The sequence below is a fragment of the Barbus barbus genome (genome assembly GCF_936440315.1).
Source record: "Barbus barbus genome assembly, chromosome: 29".
Taxonomy (NCBI): Eukaryota; Metazoa; Chordata; class Actinopteri; order Cypriniformes; family Cyprinidae; genus Barbus; species Barbus barbus.
In genome coordinates this window covers 18474199-18498073 of record NC_136757.1, presented here as the reverse complement: position 1 = coordinate 18498073, position 23875 = coordinate 18474199, and the positions used below count along the sequence as shown (strand labels likewise).

Here is a 23875-nt window from a genome sequence, read left to right as displayed (position 1 = left end):
CCAAATGTCACCTTTTTTGCATAAAAATACAAAATAATCACATTTACTTCTAACATTATAACTGTACGCCACCCACTGAAATAAACATTTCTCATTGACGCACATCTTAAAGTTCAAGTGTCGCCTTCGCATGTCAAAAATCCAATGTGACATACAAAGGCATCATGTCAACTTTGACTATAATCTTTGATTACTGGAGGAAGCAAATGACCTTCTGTCTCAATTCTTGCCCACTCTATTTCTCACTATACCGTCTTATATTTTCCTTCTCCCCCAGCTGACTCACTTGATGTAATAGGGTTCGCCCGTGTCACTGAATGCCAGCTCCCAGTTTTCAGGCAATGCCCCTCTACGTGCTCCATTCTCCATGGCAACCCCTCCATCCCGCCCACCGCCTAAATCCCAAGTCTGATTAGGTGAGACAATGGTGGTAGGAGGGGCACTGCTGGCTCCTGCAGACCCCGCTGGGAAACAAAGTACAGTGAACATGACATGAGATGCAGCCGTCTTGTATAATCTTAGGCAAACTCAGGCCAGCGAGAGGTCACGCTGTTCATGTTACTCTCCTCTTGCCAGCTCTAATATGAGAAAGGCATCAATCCTAAATACAATTCCATAGTTTTTAATGTCAAAAACATAAAAATGTAAGCATGTCCTGGTTGAGTGTTCAAAAACTGTGGGTTTAAAATGCAAAATGGTTAAAAACTTCAGTCAGATCCAGAGATGCTGGAAGATTCAACATGCCACAGAAAACTCAACATACTTTATATTGCACACAATATTTAAGCAACAACAAAGTAACTTCTCATTGGCTTTTGCGTTATGTTAGGCTTTAAATTTTATGTTAGTTTTAACAATGGCTTTTAGAACATAAATGTATTGCCTGTGTAACAATGGAAGGAAATACTTAGTTTTGGAATAAAATGAACCAAAAGGGAGCACATATAGAGGAAAAATTAAAAGGACCCAAACATGTGCCTTGGAGTACACTATAAGTTATAGATCCTGATAAAAAAAGAGAAGGTCCCAATCTCAACAGAAAATGTTTCCTAAATATATTACTGTACCATGAGATAGGAAGTTGCTTGCATTTAAAAATACTTATTCAAGAAATAAAAACAACTACTTTCAATATAAAGGTAGACCCAACAGCTGAATACCTGAAAGACCAGAGTCTTCCTCGCTGTTGTCCCCTTCCTCCACTGCCTTTTCCAGGTTGCTGAGCGATTTGCTACGGGTACGGAAGTTCCTCAGGAGATTTCGATGTTCCTGATATGTAATGGGGGGGCTGTCAGGACCAATGTGGACTGGCCGAGGTGTGCCATAATAGTTCCCTGTGATGATGGAGATTTTTTAGAAATGGCCTCTATGAAGCCACAATCGAAAAAAATTCCAATCAGCAAAATTCAAAAACAATGGCCTTCAGACACAATGCTTTACATGCACTAACTGAAACAGTCCTTGACAAGATCATCCATTTTCAACCTAAAAACTATTGTTCCTTGAGTCGATTTTTTTGAGGCAGCCAAAGAGTCATTTCTAGAATTGTGGACAGAATAGGAGACTCAAAACAGCTTGAGATAGAAGGCTTTGGATCTCAATTTTCAAAAGTAAAAAGGTATTAATCCAGCAAAATACAAACCCTATGAGCACACCATTAACTTTGAAAAGAAAAATTCATCCAAAAAAGCATTCAAATTTACAATTAGGCTACCTGACATACAAACAAACATCTAAAACCACTAGTAAATTTATGTCTAATATAATACAACAGTCTTCATTACATATTTCCAACATAACAATTGTGAAATGTTAAAATGAACATGAATTAACATGAGCCCCTTATTCCTGTAGTAACAACATGTACTCAAACGGGCATGAACTCCACAAGTCTGGCAAGAGCTCCACAAAAGCTGATGATTATGATGCATGATTTGAGTGGATGTTCCAAAAGATCACCTTGTGCTTCAATGGAAGCAAGAAAATCTGACCTTTGGAACCAAGGGCTTCACATGATCATTGTCATAAATAGAAATAGTGCAGAATTAATTTTATATCATTATATTTCTTAATTTCAAAATGATAAAAATCCTAAACTTTCCTCATTTAAAATAATCTTACATTTAAAAGCCATTTCAAATGGTTCATGTTTCAAAACACCAGTTTTAATTATATAGTTCTAGTTGTACATTTTACCAAAAGAGGATTTTTTCCTGCTCCTGGCTGCCACTGCCCTAGATCACACTCTCTTTAAAACCCTTAATCACTGCAGCTGTTATGAAACTAATAAACTGACAGGATGTTCCAGAGCTCTTTTAGCATCCAGATCAATGCAAAAACATGAGATTAATCCACCTCTAAAACGCTAAAGTAAAAGCATACAACATACAGGTGCATCTCAGAAAATTAGAATATGGTGAAAAAGTTCATTTTTTCTTGAAACTTTCATACATTTTAGATTCATTACATGTAAAGTAAAACACTTCAAAAGTTTTTTGTTTTAATTTTGATGATTAGAGCTTACAGCTCATGAAAGTCAAACTATTAGAATATTTCCTAAGATCAATCAAAAAGGATTTGCAAAGCAGAAAAGTTCAAGTTGTTTAAAGTATGTTCATTTCTGCACTCAATACTTGGTCGGGGCTCCTATAGCACAAATTCCAGCATCAGTGAGGTGTGGCATGGAAGCGATCAGCCTGTGGCTCTGCTGAGGCACTATTGAGCCTTCAAATCGTCTGGATTGTTGGATTGACTGTTTTTCATCTTTCTCTTGAAAATATACCATAGATTCCATATGGGTTCAGGTCAGTAATATCATGTAACAGTAATATCATGGTCAGCAAAGCACTTGGAAGGGGTTTTGGCACTGCGGGCAGGTGCTAAAGTCCTGCTGGAAAAGGAAATCAGCATCTCCATAAAGCTTGTCAGCAAATGGAAGCATAAAGTGCTCTAAAATCTCCTGGTAGACGGCTGCATTGACTTTGGACTTGATAAAACACAATGGACCAACACCAGCAGACGTCACGGTACCCCAAATAATCACAGACTGTGGAAACTTCACACTGGACTTCAAGCAGCTTGGATTCTGTGCCTCTCCACCCTTCCTCCAGACTCCAGACCTTGATTTCCAAATGAAATGCAAAATTTACTTTTATCTTAAAAGAAGACTTTGGACCACTGAGCAACAGTCCAGTTCTTTTTCTCCTTAGCCCAGGTAACATGCTTCTGATGATGTTTCTGTTTAAGAAGTGGCTTGGTAGCCCTTTTCCTGAAGACGTCTGAGCGTGGTGACTCTTGATGCACTGACTCCAGCTTCAGTTCCTTGCCTTGTGAAGCTCTCCCAAGTGTTTGAATCGGCTTTGCTTGACAGTATTCTTAAGCTTGTGGTCATCCCTGTTGCTTGTGCACAGTTTCCTTCCCAATTTCCTCCTTCCATTCAACTTTTCATTTAATATACTTTGATACAGCACTCCTTGAACAGCCACCCTTTTCAGTAATGACCCTCTGTGACTTACCCTCTTTGTGGAGGGTGTCAATGATCGTCTTCTGGACCATTGCCAAGTCAGCAGTGTTCCCCATAATTGTGATTTCAAAAAACAAGAGATTCCCAGAATGTATACTGTATGCATGGTCATTTGTTGAAACTCAAATGTAAATATTCTAATATTTTGAGATACTGATTTTTGACTTTCATGAGCTGTAAGCTCTAATCATCAAAATTAAAAGTGTGTTTTACTTCAATCTAAATCTAATCTATGATTCTAAAATATGAAAGTTTCACTTTTTAAAACAAGTTACAAGAAAAAATGAACTTTTTCACCATATTCTAATTTTCTGAGATGCACCTGTATTTTCAGGTGAAAAAAACACGATTTACACTATAAGACCACTAGGAGTGCACAATCCTTCGCAGCTAAGGGAGTTTAGATGTTTGGCACTTTCAGTGATATTTAACTGTAGCATAACTCCCTCACTGCAGCTTATTTACAACTGGAGAAAAAAAATAAACAGAGAGAGAGAGAAAGAGAGAGAGGGAATGTGGGTGGAGGAGAAAGAGACAGAGACCGAGAAACTGAAATAGGGATTACAGAGAAAAGCTTCTTTTCTCCTGTACAGAGTGATAGAAAAGTACGAGTGTGGTGTGGTTTCTGGCTGGAGAGATGACTCATGAGCTGCAGGGCATCACTGCTCAGTTATTAAAACACTTTTGTTATTAATTATAGACATATCATACCAAATCTCACCTTTCTAGAGTTTCTAGGGGGTCATTAAGGTTTTAATAAACGTTATAATAAACCCAAACTCACAACAACATGCAGAGATGGAGTTTGAGACGCTCCACATGTAATTGATAACAGTTTATGTGGAACTACTGTGAACAGAGCCGCTGTGTGACGCATGTACTTAACCTACACGTATGTAAATAATTAAAGCGCATATACTGTATTAGAACTGCATCACATATAATTATTTAATTAAATCATAGCATTTGTGAATTCACAATTATGCTTAATTATGATTTTTAAATGGGTTTAATATATCATGCAGCTTTGGAAAATAGTCTAATAATGTGTTTTATGGATTCTCGTTCATGAAATGCGCCACTTCCGGTGTTTTGCCGGTTAGTCGACACGAGCAAAATGAAGTTGATCATTTAAAAAAATCGACTAGTCGACTAAAATAAAGCAGGTCTAAGCTTACGGACCTGTTGCTATGACAGCAAGTCCAGGATGATCCAGGATGGAACAAATGATCCAAGATCAAGCGAAATCATCAATCAAATCCTGCTAACTGAGTTAGTTAAGTACGAAGAACAGACACCAGTTATTTCAAATTTCACAATATTATTGTTTTTGTATTGTATTTTTGGTCAAATAAAGCCTTGGTGAGCATAGAAAACTTTCAAAAGCCCCATTTGTTTGAACACTCATGTATATAGAGTGAAGATTTTGGCAGGATAAGTAAAAATCTAAAGGTCTAACTCTAAAACAAAAACAACTAAATCTAAACAAAAAGAAGTCCCTATTATTGATATTGACATGGTCAGTGATTGTACCAGGAGTCATCAGTAGGTTTGCATTAAAACCACAAAACCATTTTTATGTGGGATTGAGATGGACATAACAAGTGAACAATATCTTTCTTACTTTTCAATGACAAAGGAAAGCGGCGCAGCGTCATCAAAAACACGAGTCAGCGGAAACATATTCATAAATCCAAGAGCTGCAACTTTGAAGGATGTCATAGTGTGAATCTGCAGCTGTGTGTGAGACCCTTAACAAAGACATTAGCAGGCTCAGACATCAGTCTGCATTACACGCTTGTTCTCTCTCCATTATGGCTCTTTTTCAGCTCTTTCTGCTGATAATGTTGGAGGACAAGAACCGAGCCTGCACGGCACTTTTCTCCGCAGTCTGGAGGGTGCTTCTCTTGATTCTGATTGGCTTGAGCATTTGGAGCTCTGGCGTGACGCCCTGACCCTCACCATGTGTTCACGAGCACATAAATTCAAATGCATGAGCACACTAACTGAGTAGAACTGTAAATTTAACTCTTATATCCAAAACAAGGCCTGTCTGTTCCATATGTTTGCACATGAATTTGACTGAATATGAATTTTGTGAGTTAAATCTGTGGAATAGAATGGATTTAAACAAGGTAAAATGTGTAAATCACACATACTGGTAGCTGAAAAATATGATCAAATCAGCCTAAATATTTAATAAACAAATATGAAGAACTTAGTGAATGGTGGTCGGAGTTCTGCAGTTTTTAATTTTTTAGTATTTTATATTTTAATTTGTTATTTGAGAGAAAATATAATTGTTTGATAAGAAATGAAATAACTCTTTAGATCAGTGCTTCTCAATCTATTTGACTCAAAAGCCCTTCACTGTCCACAACAATTTTAAAAAGGCCCCCAAGCCCTATTTTGTTTTAAAAACCTATTTTATTTCATGGGCTCTCGTAGTTTTTGAAAAGAAAATCAAAACAAAAATAAGTATAATCGCAAATAAATAAATAAATAGCTTGACGTAACTAGACAAATTTATATTTCTTACACAAATGCCCATTGCCCTTTATTTTATCCATTTATATTATATAATTTCCAGGTCTAGAAATCCTACTTGTAAAATTTAACTTTCTCATATATTCAGGTTTTACCAGACCATGGTAATCATGAAATTAAAATGAGAAATATCTTGCTGTTTAGTTGTTTTAGCTCATTTTTGTTTTATTTTAAATCATTTTAAGTCAAATTGAGTCCCACATGGAACACCCTGGTTAAGAAACAACGGTTTGGCAATACTGATACTGACCTTTAAACTTCCCACTTTCCAGCAGGGCTCCAGACTCTTCCAAGGAGAAGAATTCCTCAATGGACACAAAGTTATAATCCACTCCTGAGATCTCTCCATCCCGTGGTTGCCTGGTCGTACCTGGGTCAAAGCAGGGAGAGCAAACATAAGAATGTAATAATTAGAAAACAATACAATGTTTTTGCTTTTTGCTTAATTTAGCAAAAAAAGACATATGAATTTGTTAGAAGTAGACAACAAGCCATTTAAATGGAGAATGTAAAAATAGAAAGGCCAGTAGTGCTACAAGCACATAGGACATTTTAAAAGATCATCATTTTTTCATAAACTTGCATCTTCCCTTTGCTAAAAATCTAATGCATATAAAAAAAATACCTGATGACATCACCAAGAGGCGAGTCTGCTTTGATGCATTTGATGATCTACAGAACCTCAGAAAACAGAGACGCAGCTGTCTCTCTCACACACATACTTGTAGCAAGTTGATTGGCATTGATATGGAAAACAGGCAGAGTTTAATGTCTGATGTGAGTGTCAAATTAAGTTATAATCAGTTACATAACAGTGTTTACATACTAACTATATACTAACCAAACTGTCTGTGCGTCTGTTTGCATATGATTTGTGAGGCGACACCTGATTATGATTTCAAACACTTCAGACTTGCTCTATAATCCCACAGTGATGAGATTATACAACTCCCTCTTAGTTTTCCATCTCAAATGAAAGTTGAGAAAAGTGGATTTTCCTGAGGTAGATTAGAAGTGGATTCCAATTTAGGCTAAACTGGTCACTGCAGCTCTCCGGTGTTGCGGAAGAGATACAGTAGAAAACCTGCACACTTTGATCAATCGACCTTGCCAGCATAACAAATTGCTCTGAAGCAAAAGTCTTCAGGTAGAGAGAAGGTACGTGGTTTATGAGGTAGCGCACATATTGCATGGATACAACGCATAGTTACTCAACATCAAGCAGGACTGTAATGACTTAAAAGCCTTCAGCCACTATATACAATAAATCATCCATTAATAACAAAACACTGCATTGTCCCAAGCCCTTATAAGACATCACAGTGCCTGTATTGCATTTATCCTACTGACAGCCCATGCAAAAAGCAAAGTGTTTTTTTCTTTTGAAATAATGACATTTTAATGCAACAAACTTGAACCTATACATTCACTCTGAAATTAATCTCTAATGAATGTGTAGAATGAGACTAAGGATTTTGACATTGAGGGCTTTTAACATTCGTAACGTGACATTTCTGAGTCTGTATATTTAACAAGGAAAAAATGTATCCATCAGAAACTGATTGTATTGTGAAAAGCAGGCGTACATTTTCAGAATGGAGCCAGGTGGTTGGGGTTGAAATATAGCAATCTGTGATGTCTGCTGGAAAGGACAGTTGAGCAAGTTATTACATCTTGAGAATAACATTTACTGATGAATTACGCAAAATAAGACTAGTAACGTGTTTTTGAAAAATAAATAATGCTGACTTCATGTTGACTCTAAAAGCCCCAATGCAACCCCATGTTAACTATTTAGCATGACGTTCAGCACCTGGTTAAAGCAATGTACATTTATACTGACACACCTGTGCTATTTTATCCTAAAAGAACCGATAAGATGAGCATCTTACAGTTTTCTAATTGCCAGCAATCTATTCAGAGAAGTGACAGTAAAATGAGCTGCTTTATGGTGTCAAAATGATGATGTGATGAATAAACGTGTTATTTGGGAAAGCCTTTTTTTTTTTTTCTCAAGTAGACAGGCTATGGCAACTGAACCGACAGATAAAACGTTATGTGAATGGATGTACAAATATGAGTGTGCTTATGTGTACATTTGCAAGCATGCGTGAATGGGTCTGTGTTTGGGTGCTGATGCGTTTATGCGTATATGCATGCACAGGAGCGCTGAAAGGCACAGCAGGGTACTTCAGGCTGGAGACAAAGACAAATGTGCAGCTTTGGGATTCAAGAGCAGGAAATAGGTGAAATTTGAATCATGCGGGACGGATTAAATGCATCAGCTGTTATGGTGAACGTTGCCTGATGTTTTAAAGGGGCAGGCAGGAGCTATACATTAATAAATGTATGCAATCATTTCTGAAAATAGTTGCCGTTTTGTTGCAAAGGCAAAATATGGAACAGTGCCATTCACAATAAGCACACTGCTGTGATATTTGATGACAGCTGCCATGGCAATGGTTAAAGTGCATTGCATTGCCTCAAAGTGACTGAACCTTTGACTCCGCATGAGGTTTGACGTGATTGTAAACTGGATTTGTTTACAGTCTCTGAGAGCATCAAAGCATGAGATTGCATGCATGTTTTTGCTGGCTGATGTATTTCAGTATCTTTCTCGTTTGTGTTTTCAATGCAGTTGTTTTACTGCAGGGTCTTCAACCTTTTTCAGGCTAAGAAGCCCTTGGTGGACAGAGAGAAGCAGCAGGGAGTCATTTTACATATTGTATAATCTTCTCATGTAGCCAGACCTATGACTAAAAAAGCATTAGGTCTGGTCCATATGCATTTTGTCAAAGGGTTAGTTCAGTGTTTCTCAACCTTTTTTCTGCCACTGCACAGTTTTGATATGTAAAAAAATCCCACGGCACCACTAAGCATTACACAAAAAAAAAGATAGAAAGGAAAAACTTATTTAAAATTTTTTCCCAATAATTAAACATTGCGTCATCAGAGTTGGTATTTTGGCTTTATTGGCACTTAATTTCTGAAAATCATACTCAAATGGAGTTAATGAGGTTTTTGATGAGCGAGTGACAGAGATCTGTGTTTTGTCCATCATTAGAACGGCTGTCTCTGACGCAGTAAATGAATAGCATCACGTTTTCACCAGTTTGCAGGTTATAAAGTTTATTTTGGCTATATGGGCGCTCAGTTTCTCTTGCTGGTAATACATTTGGCCAAAATCTCATGATATAAAAGATGAACAGCTATGATATTTAAAACGTACAAAAGTGTATTGGCTACAACTAGACAGCAAATTCTAAGACTCTTCTCTGCTCTTTATACACACAAAAACATTAGCCTTTATAGACTGAATTTCTTGAGTAAAGAAAACGCTCCACTTATTCAAACATCAGTTCTTTATTTACCCTTGCATTGCAAAGAAGCAGACTGCGTGTTGCGGCACTTCATTCTGAATGAAGTGGGGTGGAGTTATGAGGTTTGACTGACAATTTGAGGATCCAATGGCGTTACGAGGTTTAGTCACAAGCTCTTTTGAATGCTTTTCATTGGTTAAATATTTGTCAAACCCACAAACGGACATAATGACAAATAGCACTGATTTAAAATAATAACAAAATATAATAGGGATAAGGAAGTTTTTGATAATTTTCCGCGACACACTAGTGGGAAACACTGAGTTAGTCCACCCAAAAATGAAAATTAGCCTGTGTTTTACTCACCCTCAAAGCCTCCTAGGTGTATATTACTTTCTTCTTTCAGACGAATCCAATTAGAGTTATATTAAAATTTGTCATGGCCCCCAAGCCTTACAATGGGGATAAGCGGGTGCATTCTGTCAACGGTCCAGAAGACGTGAAATAAAGTGCGTGCATCCATAATAAAACGTGTCTCACATGGCTCCAGGGGGTGAATAAAGGCCTCCTGTAGCGAATCCATGTGTTTCTGTAAGATAAATAAACATAGCGAACACTAAACCGTTCTGGCAGATGACGTAGGACGTATGAATCGTGCACGCGCCTCTAAGATATGCTAGTCTCGCGAGTTTGTATACAGCAGCAAAGGAAGCAAAGTTTCCTTACTTTAGCAAAGGAAAACCAGTCTCCTCTTGGCTTATATAACATGCGTTCATGACAGTACCTGACACAAGCGCTGATCCAGATCCAGCGTGACATCAGTCACAAAATGTATTAAAACAAATAATAATAATGCTAATTAAAAGAAATAGGCTAATCTTTGTGAATATGACTGGCAACAGCTGGTCTTAAATTCTTTAGACACTGCACACCAAATGACTTTGAACACTGAATGAAACACTGCCTGAGCCCAAATGACATTAATAATCGGCCTTACAGTAGGGCTATAGTGTGTTCCCGGTGTAGTGCCGAATTCTGACCCCCGCCAGATTATTACCCCCCTAGTATTGGTAGGTTTAGGGTTAGGTGTGGGGGAGGGGTCAGGATTAGGGGTGGGGTTAGGATTAGGCAATCAGGTAGCGATTTCAACGAGGGGAGTAATAATTTGTCAGGGAGTCGAAAATGGGCACAACACTGGCTTCACAGAATGAACCAATTCGTGCGTGGAACTGAAAAGAAATTACAGTCCAACTGAATGGGTGAACATGCACAAATTTACATGCACGACATGCCCGAAACAAGCCTGGATAACAATTGGCTAACACCACTGTCAATCAAACTCATCAAGAATTATGCAAAAACACATTTTATTTATTTTAGTTATTTGATATGTTATAATAGTTCTCTAATTCAGAGTCAGACACATCCACTGCCTACGCCCCTGTTACAAAGCCTCGGTTTGTACTTCTAATTTGTGACCGGCATTTTGTTTTGTTCTCTCTCCGCATTCGTCACTAATCAAGCAACGCCGACGTCCTACGTCATCCGCTGGAACGGCTTCCACATACCACAGTCAGTGGAAGTAAGAAAAAGGTGTTTATTACGTTTGAAATATGGATATTTTTCTTTAAAAAAATGCATGGATTCGTTACAGGAGGCCTCGGATGCTTTGAGGGCGAGTAAAACACAGGCTAATTTTAATTTTTGGGTGAACTAACCCTTTAAATAATGGAGTGGGGGTCTATGAAGAGTTTTAAGGAAAATAATAAAAAAAACAAATGTGTTGAAAATGTGTCAAGTCAGTGATCAGAGTTTTACTTGTGCAAAAATTAGTACAAAAGGTTAAAACAAATCTCGTCCATTCATTTCACTTTTTTATTTCCTGTACTGGAAGAGGAAACACAAAAAACTCAAATGAAATTTGTATAAACCTAATCCAAACCACTTATGTAGGCAGTTGAAATCAGATTAAATTAATTCTTTTGCAGTTATCTGTGACATATGTCCAGATTTGAATAGTGTTAAACTTAATATATGACACAGAATCTACTGTATCTCTAAAGTCTCATGCTTGGTGAACCTACAGTACGTAAGTCAGTAAAATTTGGCTATGTGTAACAGTAACTTAGTCAGTGTAAACTTACAGTTTAAACAGACAGTATAAAAACAGATTTAATAAAAGTAAAAAAATCAGATTTTCCCTGAAGCCTGAATAAAGCCATTGTGCACCTTTAAATGACAAACATGGACAAATCCAGCGATTATATTATCCTCAAAAGCACTTGTTGTGCCAATCTGGTATCTTGTAAGCATGATTTTGTTTTTAGACACACGGATTAAAGAAAATTGTTTGCCTTTATTCCCAAAAATTGTGTAAACTCAGTCAGATTAGAGTTTACCAGAGGAAGTGAGTACTTTTGTTTAAACAGTCAGTAAATGAGCATAATACATTTTACTACTGGACATTTACAGTTTTTTTACGATCGCTATGACATTTTTTTCAATACTTCTAACAATTTTCCTAAACTCTTAACGCACCAACACACATACAACACACAACTGACAAAACAGTTAATTTCGTGCTCAAAATCACACATTGCAAACTAAACTCCAACACTCATTTTCAAATTACAATAATACACTAACACAATACACTACGTCTACCAAAACACTGCAAACATGTCTCAAAATGTAATTATTATTCCAAAACACTAACACATGTTGTCTTCCAACAGGAACATTTAATCAATGATAGCACAATATCATAAAAACACTGACATCAAATGGAATTACAGAAACTGCATTATTTTAGATGTCAGGTCTGACCTTAATAGACAGTATATTGCATTGATCAGATTGTGTTTTACACTACAGTTTCTTTTGAAGCCTCTCTACATTTTTGTTTTGTTGGGTTTACTAAATGCATGTATTTTGTTTATTTTGCTGCAGAAAGGGGGGAAAGACAGAGGCAGAATTGCTGCAGTAAAGGTTTTACTTGCAACAGGACATTAGAAAAACAAGACAGAAAACAAGAATGCAAGAAAACTAAAACAATATGCAATATAGCTGTCATTTATTATGTGAATATACAAACAGAAAAACCCACAGAAGAATAATAAAAAAAATAATAATAATCTAATCTGCCTGGTCTTCTGCGTTTGGCCACATGTTCTCTTCCACATCACACCTGATATCTTCTCTGGAAAGGCATCTTGGGAAGAATCTTTTGGTATGCCTTATCGTTCCTGGTATTGTTGTGATGTCTTGGCATTCAGCATCCATTGTATCCTGGAGGGACATTTGGACGATGTGGACGATGGTCAAAAACCTTCCATCTTCAGGCTGAGAAAAACTCCTCAATGGGGTTGAAGAAAGGGGAGTAAGAGGCAAGGAAAAGAGACATCATTCTCGAATGGGTGTCAAATCAGGCTCTGACTGCAATGGGAATGGTGGAATGCCACATTGTTGCATGTGATCACATATATTGGCAAGTGGTTTCCCACCTGTCCCCTTTCTCTGGCATCAGTCTTTGGTGCAGATCTTCTAAAATCTCATCAGCCCAAACAGGTCCTCTTTTATATCATATGGTCATGCGATTGAAAGAACCTCAACACCTGAGTGTGTTTCCTAGATGGGTATCAGCTGTATATTTGCATAACTTCAATCAGTTGTTTCTCATTAGCAATGGAATAAAATACAGGGGACATATTTGTGTTTCAATTCACAATATGAACAGCTGTTCACTTTGACTTTAGCCTATAAGTTAGCTTTAGAACATGATGTTATCTGTTCTGACATATAGTGTGAAAGCGTTTGAAAATTTGGCAGTAAAATTAAATTGTTTTGGTCTTTGTTGAGCTTGTGTGTAAAATAAGTTCAAGCATTTTAAATTTGTGTTAACTGTATGCATTTTGTGTCAAAGCAACAAGAAATGTGTCAATTATATAGCCTACACAGACGGATGTAATGCTAACTGTGTTAAGAATTTAGGAAAATTGGTAAAAGTATTGAAAAAAATATCAGCGATCGTAAAAAAAAAACTGTAATGCACATTTTCATATTTTTTTCTCCAAAATTAGTTTGACATCCTGCGTTAAAGGCCCCTGTATTACTGAAGAACGTAGGTGTGTGTCACTCACAGGGCACGGCGCGCAGGTAGAGGTTCTCTCGTATGACCTGTTGGAGTTGGCTGTCCATGGATCCGGGTGTAAAACACTTGCTCAGGTAAAGTCTCAGATCCTTACAGAGAGCTGAGCCTACAGATTACAAACAGAACACATGAGCAAGAATGAGATGGTGCGATCTGAAACCACTTTTTAATAACAGCACTGTTGCCAAACTCACAAATAGAACATTGCTGTCACCATGGAAATATGAGAAAAAAGGTGAACTGGCAAAATGAAATTGTCAAAGACGCTGTTCTGAAAATAAACAAGCTGAAATACACCTTAAAAAGTGATAAGGGTAAAACAGTCTCTCACCCTGATTTCAATCCTAATACCACACACCCCAGGTTACCACAGTAGCACCTCAGACCTTACATGCACACTGAGACTGCAGGAGTCTCTGAGGTCAGTGTGCTGTTGTCACAAACAAGCACTGCGGAGCACCTAACGAGGACCTATCTTCCCCGCTCGGCTTCTCTATATTGATTTTTGCACTTAATATAATGCGGTGGTCCTTTCCACACACAATCTCAACACATGGACTCCTCAAGGACTCATGGGAAAGGTACGATGAGTAATTTCCTGCTGATCTATTCATTTTTTAAAGTGCGTTATGACCTTAGATGACAGCCAGCTTCCTTTCACGCTGGATATTGATTGTCTTTATACATTGTGGACAGGGATTGCCCGCCCCGTTACGCACCGAAACCAGGCTCCACCCCCCACTCCACCCACGCTGACAGCGATCAATCGGGCTGACCAGGACAGAGCTCCGGAGAGGTTAAGTAATAGAGTGCAGGATGTCACATCCACTTAATGTCTGACACTGAACTGTGGGAAGGTGAAGACCTGGTGTAGATATTGCATATCAGAATCTTTTACATGATGTTATTAAGAAAAATACTGTGTAATTCAAGAGAGTAAGAGTAATCGGAGTTTCTGTCTGAACCAATCACAACAGCAACAAGCAATACTACATTTTGTCAGTAATTTTTATGTTATCAAAAACTCACTGGACCAAAAGCCAATGAGTTACAGGTATACAGGTTCCGAAACATTGGATGGACCCCTGAAGTTCTATGAGGAAAGATAAAAAGGATGCCAACTGAAGTAACAAAACAGATGTTAGAAAATACATTATGTGGTATGCGTTTTATGCTTCTTATCCATACACTTTTCTGATTGGCTGAGATATGTTACATCACACAGCATTTCCACTTCTAAGTGATGACCAGATAAAAAAAATAAACAAATAATAGCTTATTTGGAAATTTGTTGCATTTCACCTGGTTGTAATGTGTAAATGTGTGTGTAGACATGGTGTGAATGTACAAAAACATTCAAAACTTGGCATCAGTAAAACATTTTAATGCTTTTGAAAGTCTCTATGCTTCCAAGGCTGCAATTATTTGATCAAAATCAGTAATATTGTAAAAAACAGTAATATTGTGAATGATTACAATTTAAAATAATCGTTTTAATGTATATTAAAATGTAGTTTATGTAATGCAAAGCTGAATTAGCAGCCATTCCAACACTCTTCAGTGTCACATGATCCCTTAGAAATAATGTCTGATATGCTGCACTGGTGCACTAATTATCAATAATAAAAACAAGATTTTTGATTAATATAAGGCTCAAAGGAATATTTATTAGAAATCCTTTGTAACTTTATAAATGTATTTACTGTCAAATAAATTCTTACTGAACCCAAACCTTTGAACGGTAGAGTATCATTAATTCAGCGGGATTTAAAAAGGTGTATTTTATAAATAAAAAAAATAATAAAATCAAATTATTTTCAGTCAGTTTCTACTTTTGTTATTTCCATAAAAAATCTAGTTACTAATTCAAGTAGCAAAGTTGCTATGCTCAACCATTCTGTCCTTCAGAAATATCTAAAAGCATCAGTGATACAGTATTTTTTTGTTGTGTAATTTAATTAATACAAAAGCTTTTAGAAGCTTTTAGCTTTTTCCTCACATAAGAAAGCATTATTTGACATTCTTGTTACAGTAGTTCACAACATTGTGTTGACAAATCTGAGAGACTGAAATGCCTTCATTAAGCATTTATTTATGGTGTCAAGAGCAACTAAAAATTCTTAACACTTCCTTCTGTAGAAGCTAGACATGAATACAGTAAATCAAATCCCCATGGAGCATCTTGAACTGACGTATTCAGGCAGGTTAGATTAGGATAATACAATCCTCGGGCAGAATGACACTAGCGCGTGACATGTCAACACTGTGACCTACTCAGGGCTATATATTTTCATTAGGTATAAAGCTCTCACACAACCCATGTATTTAATTTAATAAGTGCATATTTCATCTAAAAAGAACATTGTCAATATTTACTCACGCTCAAACTTTGGTTTTCTTTTTTCCGTGGATAACAAAAAGTGAATTTCTAAAGAATATCCTGACCACTCTTTCCAGTATAATGAAAGGAAATAGAGACGGAGGCCAAAATTGTTGTCCAAAATGACAAATAAAAATAAAAATTTACCATAAAAATAGCATAAAAGTAGCCATACCAAAAATACCATATCACTTTTGTACTACATTTTAAGTGTTCAGGACCAATAAAAATCAATATTGACTGATAACTTGACACTAGCACTCCTTGTTCATGAGAGAAATACCAAGTTCGATTCATGAATTAATTGTTCTTTTCATTAAATCAGTTCAGAATTTGTTTATGAACTGGACTTGTGCATTCACAATGAATATAGCCCACACATTTAATGACCAATTTTATAGTATTTTTTTTTAAATCTTTTCTCTCAATTTGTAGTTTGACAGCCTTAGTCCCCTTTCAGTTTTATTAAATTAAAGAAAAAAGGTCTGAATATTCTTCATAATTTCCTCTTTTCCACAGAAGACAGTCATAGAGGTTTGAAATGACATGATGGTGAGGAAGTTATGACAGTTTAAAATTTAGTTAATCTAATTCTACTCTGCAAACTGTATCTTGATCAAAAGAATATTCAGGAATTCTTCTCTTTGCATGGACCTTCTCTTATCAAATGCAAAGTAGGAGTTGGATCAGTGCACAAGGCTGTTATTCTCCAACTTACAGTGCCTAATCATACACCAGTCAATTTGTTCTAATTGATAAATAGAGTACCTGGTGATACGGTTTTGATCCGAATTGGATGTGGACATGAGTTCAGAACCCCTCTCACATCTCCCAGGGTCAATCCCAGGACAGGTGTACCGCCGATCTCTAGGATGATGTCACCAACAGTGGCTCCACCCCCAGGTGCTGCTGTAACAAATGGGAACTCTCCATAATCTGCACCACCTCCAATGGCCACACCAAGCTCTCCCGAGGCTCCGCCCAGCGGGACGAAGCTCTCCTGCACTTTCGAGCGCCAGTGCAGCTTCGTAACAGTGGCCTTAGACATATTGACCACGCTGAAAGAAAAAGAAAGAGGAAAACATGTTTAATTTGTGTCTGCAAAAATTAAAAAGGAGATTTTCCTGCCAAAAAACACCTTAAACAAGCTTAAGATGGTTTGTTGGGATTTGCTGATTTCCCCGCTAGGTCAGGATGGTCAGCTGGCTGATTTTAGGCACTTTTCAGCTAGTCTGACTGTGAGACCAGCTGGCCACCCAGCTAAACCAACTGAAGACCAGCTTGAACAGGTCAGAAGACCACCTTAAACTAGCTTAGGGTTGTTGTTTTTTCTAAAGGGTTTCCTACAAATCAGGGTCTTTGCACAAAAATTTATTAAAAAATGTTCAGGGTATCCAAGCTATTTTGGTTTTCAAAATAGGTTAATCGAATATGAATAATTTCAGATCATTCTGAAGCCTCAAACACTTTTACTGTGTGTCATATAATGAATGTCATAATATTGGTTTATTGGTTATAGTGACAGACAGTCTTGAGAAACAGAAAATATTAAAAAAATATATGCATTTAAACTACACTACTGACAGTATATATCCATTTCAAATAAATACTGTTCTTTTGAACTTTCTATTCATTAAAGAATGCTAGAGTAATGGCTGTTGAAAATTCAGCTTTGCTATCACAGTTTACAATATTTCTGTTTTTACTGTATTTTTGATCAAATAAATGCAGACTTGATGGGCATAAGAGACTTCTTTTAAAAATCAAACCAGCCCCAAACATTTCAACAGTAATGTACTGTACATTAAGCAAAGAAAACACAACTGAATGTCTTTTTACATGTAAATTTGAAGACATATTCTACAGTAACATAAACAGCCACATAAGTCAAATACATACAGAATGAGAATGCATGTCCCATAACTCTTCTAACAGGCACAAAATGAGAGGCAAGGGCCTTCTCAAATACATTTATGCGAGTCCCAGTTGTATTCCACAATCTAAACACATGATACGAGTCTCCAAATTGAAACAAAACAAGCAAACAGATGGTCAAAACGCAGTGGGGGGGTGATTCCATCCACAAACACAATTTACATGGGCTCATTAAAAATGCATAGATCTATTTCAGGTGTCAACGATTCCGCTACCGCAAATTTACACGTTTTTCCAGCAAAATCTTCTGGGGCTTTCCACTAAAGATTGTAAAGTAGAAAAAATACATAACGAATCAGTATCTCAGAGGATCTGCCAAATTACGCATCAGGGTTGGCTGCAGAAGGCCCTCTCTCTCTTTCTCTGCATGTGTGTCCCTGTTGCTTAGCCATATAGCGACTCATATAGTCTCTATAGACATTAATCAAAAGCTAAGGACACAAAAATACAAGGAAAAATAAAACACAAATCATCTGAAAATTACATAACACTTCAGAGTTTCTGATCACAAGCCTGCAGTGCAAAGAGCACACATTAGTTAATGCATCATCTGATATGCATCAGTGAGGGTGGGGGGTGGCTGAGTCTTTAAATGGACAATACTAACAGAGTTACATAGCAACACCATTGCAGTAAACTCAGGGAGGGGAGGAGAGGAGGCCGTGCATTCCACGGCTGCGGGTCTTTTCCATTACCTCACAAAGAGAGAGAAAGTTATAACTCCAGGTTGTACAGACTCTACCTGGAGCTGTGGAGAAATAGCAAAGCGAGTCACCTTAAAAACTAAAAGCAAACAGTGGCGAGAGCACTTCAAATGCCCGGTATCAAAGTCCATCCAACCTGCCGCAGTGTGTTCGCACCTCACTTGAGCACACACACAGTACACTGTGAATGTGATATGAGAGGGTGTACAGTTTGCCGGAAAACCTCTCATGCAAGTAAAATAAGACTCAGCACTTAGGATACAAGATTAATATATAACTTAGCTTTAAATATGCATCTGGATCTTGTCTACCACTTTGTTAGCTATGTTTCTGGCATCCCTCTGGGATGATGTTTTGTGTGTCACAGACATACACTCCCATTCGAGGCAAGTTTCTTCAAGTATATCATTGCTGAGTGGCATCTGTGTATTTTATCACAATCTAAAGCCCTTTCCCTCTCTGATTAAATCCTGCTTGCATCCTCCGCATTACATATGCATGCTGAGTCTTCATGGGCTGCTGAGATGTTGAGAATAATTGATTAAGTACTTTGGAAAGGTGCCCAAAACTGCCACCCCATGAATAAATACTCATAACCCCAAACAAAAGAACTCTTTGCATTTTTCATACCATTCAAGAGCATTTAAGACAGAATTGCATAGAAATAATGCTTCTAATGCAACAGATGCATTTCAAAGTCATTTGAATGGCCAGATACATTTGCATGAACAGTATCAGGAAATATTTGATATGGCGACTATGCAACATGGCTATTTTACATTTATTCATTTAGCAGATACTTTTATCCAAAGCGAATTAACTGCCAGTTTTACATTCACAGAAGCAGCATTTATTTGATCAAAAGATGTTTCAAAAACAAAAGTATTAAGCAGCATAAACAATTTTCAACATTTTAAACAATAAGAAATGTTTTTTAAGCACTAAATCAGCATATTAAAATGATTTCTGAGTGATTATGTGATGCTGAAGACTGGCTGCTGAAAATTCTGATTTTCCATCACAGGAATGAAATATATTTGAATAGAAAAGTTTTACTGATTTTGAAATAAATGCATCCTTGGTGAGCATAAGAGACTTCATACAAAATTGTAATTATTCCAAACTTTTGACTAGTAGTGTAAATGAACAACAGTATATGTAGTACATAATGCCAAGTTTTAAGTAAAAGCTGGATAAATGCACAAGTAGAGCAAAAGTGGAATGTAGAAAACGTCTAACTTACAGTTTTCAAAATGTGACTTCAAACCTAAGGTTAGGTCTCTAACCCTGCCTGAACACATTGAATATTCTCATTAACTGTGAGGGAGTCTGTGCCTCCAAAGATAAAGTGCAGAGAGAAGATAAATCCTGCTGGATCTTCAGGTGAGTCGATGAACATACTCAAATCGAGAACAGGTTTAATTGAAAACTAAAGGTCCAGATGTCACTGGGCCAAGGAGAGAGATGTAGATCAAAGTTTTGTGAATGGCGCACGGATACGCTGCTGTTTGAGATTGTGTCGACATCTAATGCAGCAACTCTTAATGTTAATTATTGTTCATGCTGTGGAACAAGGCTGAAGATCAGAGAAGAATGAAATTCGATTTCTACCCCGTGTTCCCTCTCTGAAGCAAATGATTATGGGATGTCTTGATCTCATTGTACTGTAGAAATGAACTTGACTTGAGCTCCCAAATTAGAGAAACACAAGATTAAACATCACCCACTTCTGCTCTGGAAAAAAGCCTTACTTGGTTTGCTCATCTTATTTAGTCTTCCAGGCTGGTTTGTTGCATGGTTTCAGATGGGTTTCCAGCACTTTACATCTTAAGCTAAAACCAGCAAATCAGTTTAGGCTGGTTTAAGCAGGATTCCTTTAGAAAGACCAGCTCGACAGAGACTGAAAATGTCTACAGAAGTTGTTTTAGATGGAAAAAGTACAGCTAAATAAAACTCTAACTTCTGCAAATCAGATCCAACTAATATCAAATCACTCAGAGACGTGTTTAAAATCTCTCTGCGGCATCACAATGCGGATCGCTCCTGTGTAAAGAGCCTCAGTACATCAGTCTGCTGTTATGTGCTGAACCATTAAAGCGTCCTGGGCGATGAAGAGCCATGGGGTTTGTTATTTCTCCACATCAGCAGTCAAGGTTTCTCCTCAATAAAAACAAACAACCTGGAATTCAGAAGAGGTCACACTAGACGTAATTCCAACATGATTCAAGTCACATTAGTTCAGGGCTACAAAACCAAAGATCAAATGCAATTTCAGCTTGTCACTTTTACGCCACTGAAAGTGTCTTTTCACTGCAAATTGAAATGTTACAAGTCAACTATGTATTCTAGAGATTAAACTTTACAGCACTTGCACACACGCTCATACATGAATTCCCACAATGCACACCTGCACAGGCTCATTTGCGTAACGACACTATTGGCTGCTGATTTAAGTCCATAACCTTCATGCTAGCAGCTTTTACGAGAGTAACAAGCAAATGTAACAGGGAGAGCAGAGAACAGGAGAGGAGAGGTATGAAAGTCTGCAGCCTGGGGGAAAGATAGAGTGAGATACAGAAGAGTGACAGAGGGAGGCAGTTCTGCAGCATTAGCATGGCAAAGTGGTCAGTGATGGTCATTTTTACATACTTTATCATATTCAAAATGGATAAAAAAATGTTTAATGTGTGATAATGTGAATATAATATGTACTAACTCTTTTATCAATGTAATCCTTGGGCTATCATGACTTTCACCTTTGAGTATATGCATATGATGACTAAACTGTAGCCTACTGATCTGTGGACCAATGTTATTTTTTGCAACATTTACTAACATATAGTTATTGTTTTACAGTAGTTTTTAAATATATTTGCCATTTTCATTTTATGTTTTTGTTTTGTGTGTGTCATTTTTTTTAAATATGTCTATATATTTGTAAATATGTCTATATATATATATATTATTCATTTTTATTTATTTCTATAGTTATTTTAGTACATAAAATATTTAGTACATTCTAAATAAAATATTACAATTTTTTATTTTATTTCAGTAAATGTTTATTTTATTTAAAGTAACAAATGTTTGTATGGGTTTAATCATTTTCCAAGACATTGATGTGCAATTTAAAAAAAAAATTATTATATTCTGCTCTTTTCTTATTCACATTCTCTTGCATAATTTTATCTCAATGTACAGTACATATATTATTTATCTAGCTTGTCTATTGTCAACATAAGTTATTTGACTCTAAGTATTTTTAGTATTTTAGTATTTTTTTTTCTGTGTACTGGAAGCTTCAAGACCATTTTGTGTGTGTGCGTGAGCATGTTTATGTGGTTTATGAGGACACAAATTTGTATAGTGACATGGGTATGACAGAGGTATTACAATATGAAGGTGGTTTATGAGGACACTGCCTATGTCCCCGTAATTCAAAAGGCTTAAAAAACATACTAAATGGTGTTTTTTCGAAAATCTAAAAATGCACAAAGTCTCCTGTGAGGGCTAAGTTTAGGTGTAGGGTTGGTGTAGGGCAATAGCACACACAGTTTGTTCAGTATAAAAACCATTACGCCTATGGAGAGTCCCCATAAGCCACAAAAACCAACATGTGTGTGTGTGTGTGTGTGTGTGTGTGTGTGTGTGAACGAACATGCTTGGCAATAAATCTCCTTCTAATTCTGTTTAACATTGGATTGTTTACTGAATGACACATGCCAAATTCCCTCACAGATGCTCAGCGAACAAACACATGTAACCACCATTCCTCCTTATAATATCCCTGAGCTCTCACAACCCTAATAAAACACACTGATATGCGTATGAGTGTGGCCATAAACGCTGTGGAGGGTTATGATGGTGCCGAGAGGGGCTGCATGCTGCTAGCCAATGACTGCAATGGTCATTATTTACCAGCAGAGTGGACTATGAATCCCACATCACTGCAAACCCACACAGCACGGCGAGTCGCAACTGGTCTGACACATTTTCTCAGCACCTGCTCGCTCTCGCGTTACACACGCAACACTTTCGGTGTCTCTCACACACATAGAGAAAAACACCCATATTCGTTTAGATCTGACAGGGTTACGTTGCCTCCAAACAGGAGTGCTTGAGGCCGCTGTTTTACTACGTGGACCAACAGTTCACTCACGCGTTCACGCTAATGTACTGCTATTGTTGTCTGAGAGACACTTTCACGCGAACATCTTTTACTAAAGACAGGAACGAGTAGCAGATGCCGACTTGAAATGAATCGCGGTTTAATGTGACGGAGCTAGTTGACACAAACAAAGCTGCTGACAAGGAGAGCGCGCACGGCGTTAAATGCTGCAAAGGCAAAGTGGCTCCCTTGGCACCAGTCGCCACGCAAGGACATAATGGAATTCGCGCGGTACACCTACAGAAATGAATGGACAAAAGCATATGGCAGTAGTATCGGATGGTCAGCCAAGCAATAATGCGGCGGTCTGTGACATACCTTCATAATTCCAGCCTTCCCCCCGCGACGTAGGCTATTGCCTTATGGCTGTAATCCTTAACAATACTCTATCAATATTGATTGCCTATTGGAGTCGCAGGTGACTGCAGATACGCTGTGTTGGAAGAGCACTACGGTTTCAGGTCCATAGCTCTGCGCTGCTGAGGATGAACTGGCCGGAGAGGGAGGACAGTGTAGCATTACAGTCCCGCGCGGAAGCCTCGTGCCCTCAGGGCCGCTCAGCTAAGGGAACATGGGTCAAAATTACGCTGCATTCAGTACAGCCCTGTCTTTGCAGGTTTGGCAATAAGGAAGCGATGATAAGGCAGCCAAGCGGAGGGGAGGAGAGGAGGAGGAGGCAGGGACTGGGAGGGAACGCTGTGTGAAACAGGGACGGATCGGACCGCCTGTGGATGCAGGTGATTGGACAGCGCCGCGCTAGACTGGGAATACATGAACGCGCCGTGACTCCTTACCCAAATACTTCAATCAAGAAGATGTATTTAAATTGATAATGAATATGACTGCGTGCCTCTCATTACGCATGCGAACATTCTGATCAAAGACTCAAGGCGAGTATGGGATATAAAATTTATTTATTTTGGTGACACTTTGAAAATCTCTGAACGCTCATCTACTGTCAACAAGTGCAAAGGAAATTCACGGACGAAGTAAGTGTTAAATAATAAACACTAATTGTGCATTTTCATTCTTGGTCACAGGGTCATTCTCAAAACAAGAAAACTTTACTTGAGTATTTTATTTAGTTTTTTATCCTTTGGCCAGTTAAAGGCATTTTTTTTTATTCCTGTTTTTATTTATATTTGTTT

The 23875-nt window shown here is 37.6% G+C and overlaps 1 protein-coding gene across 1 annotated transcript in view; it reads right to left on the bottom strand.

The window, feature by feature from the left end:
• The window catches only part of LOC306849705 (membrane-associated guanylate kinase, WW and PDZ domain-containing protein 3-like), a 53051-nt gene extending 29732 nt beyond the window's left edge, over nucleotides 1-23319 (bottom strand). The window contains exons 1-6 of the mRNA XM_079384949.1: nucleotides 23046-23319; nucleotides 16689-16978; nucleotides 13530-13646; nucleotides 6321-6440; nucleotides 1161-1334; nucleotides 287-464 (exon numbers count right to left, since the gene is read on the bottom strand). Coding sequence (XP_079241075.1) covers nucleotides 287-464; nucleotides 1161-1334; nucleotides 6321-6440; nucleotides 13530-13646; nucleotides 16689-16968 — 869 coding nt within the window. The 5' untranslated portion in view covers nucleotides 16969-16978; nucleotides 23046-23319. The remainder of the gene's footprint in view (nucleotides 1-286; nucleotides 465-1160; nucleotides 1335-6320; nucleotides 6441-13529; nucleotides 13647-16688; nucleotides 16979-23045) is intronic.
• Between the last annotated feature and the right edge of the window lie 556 nt (nucleotides 23320-23875).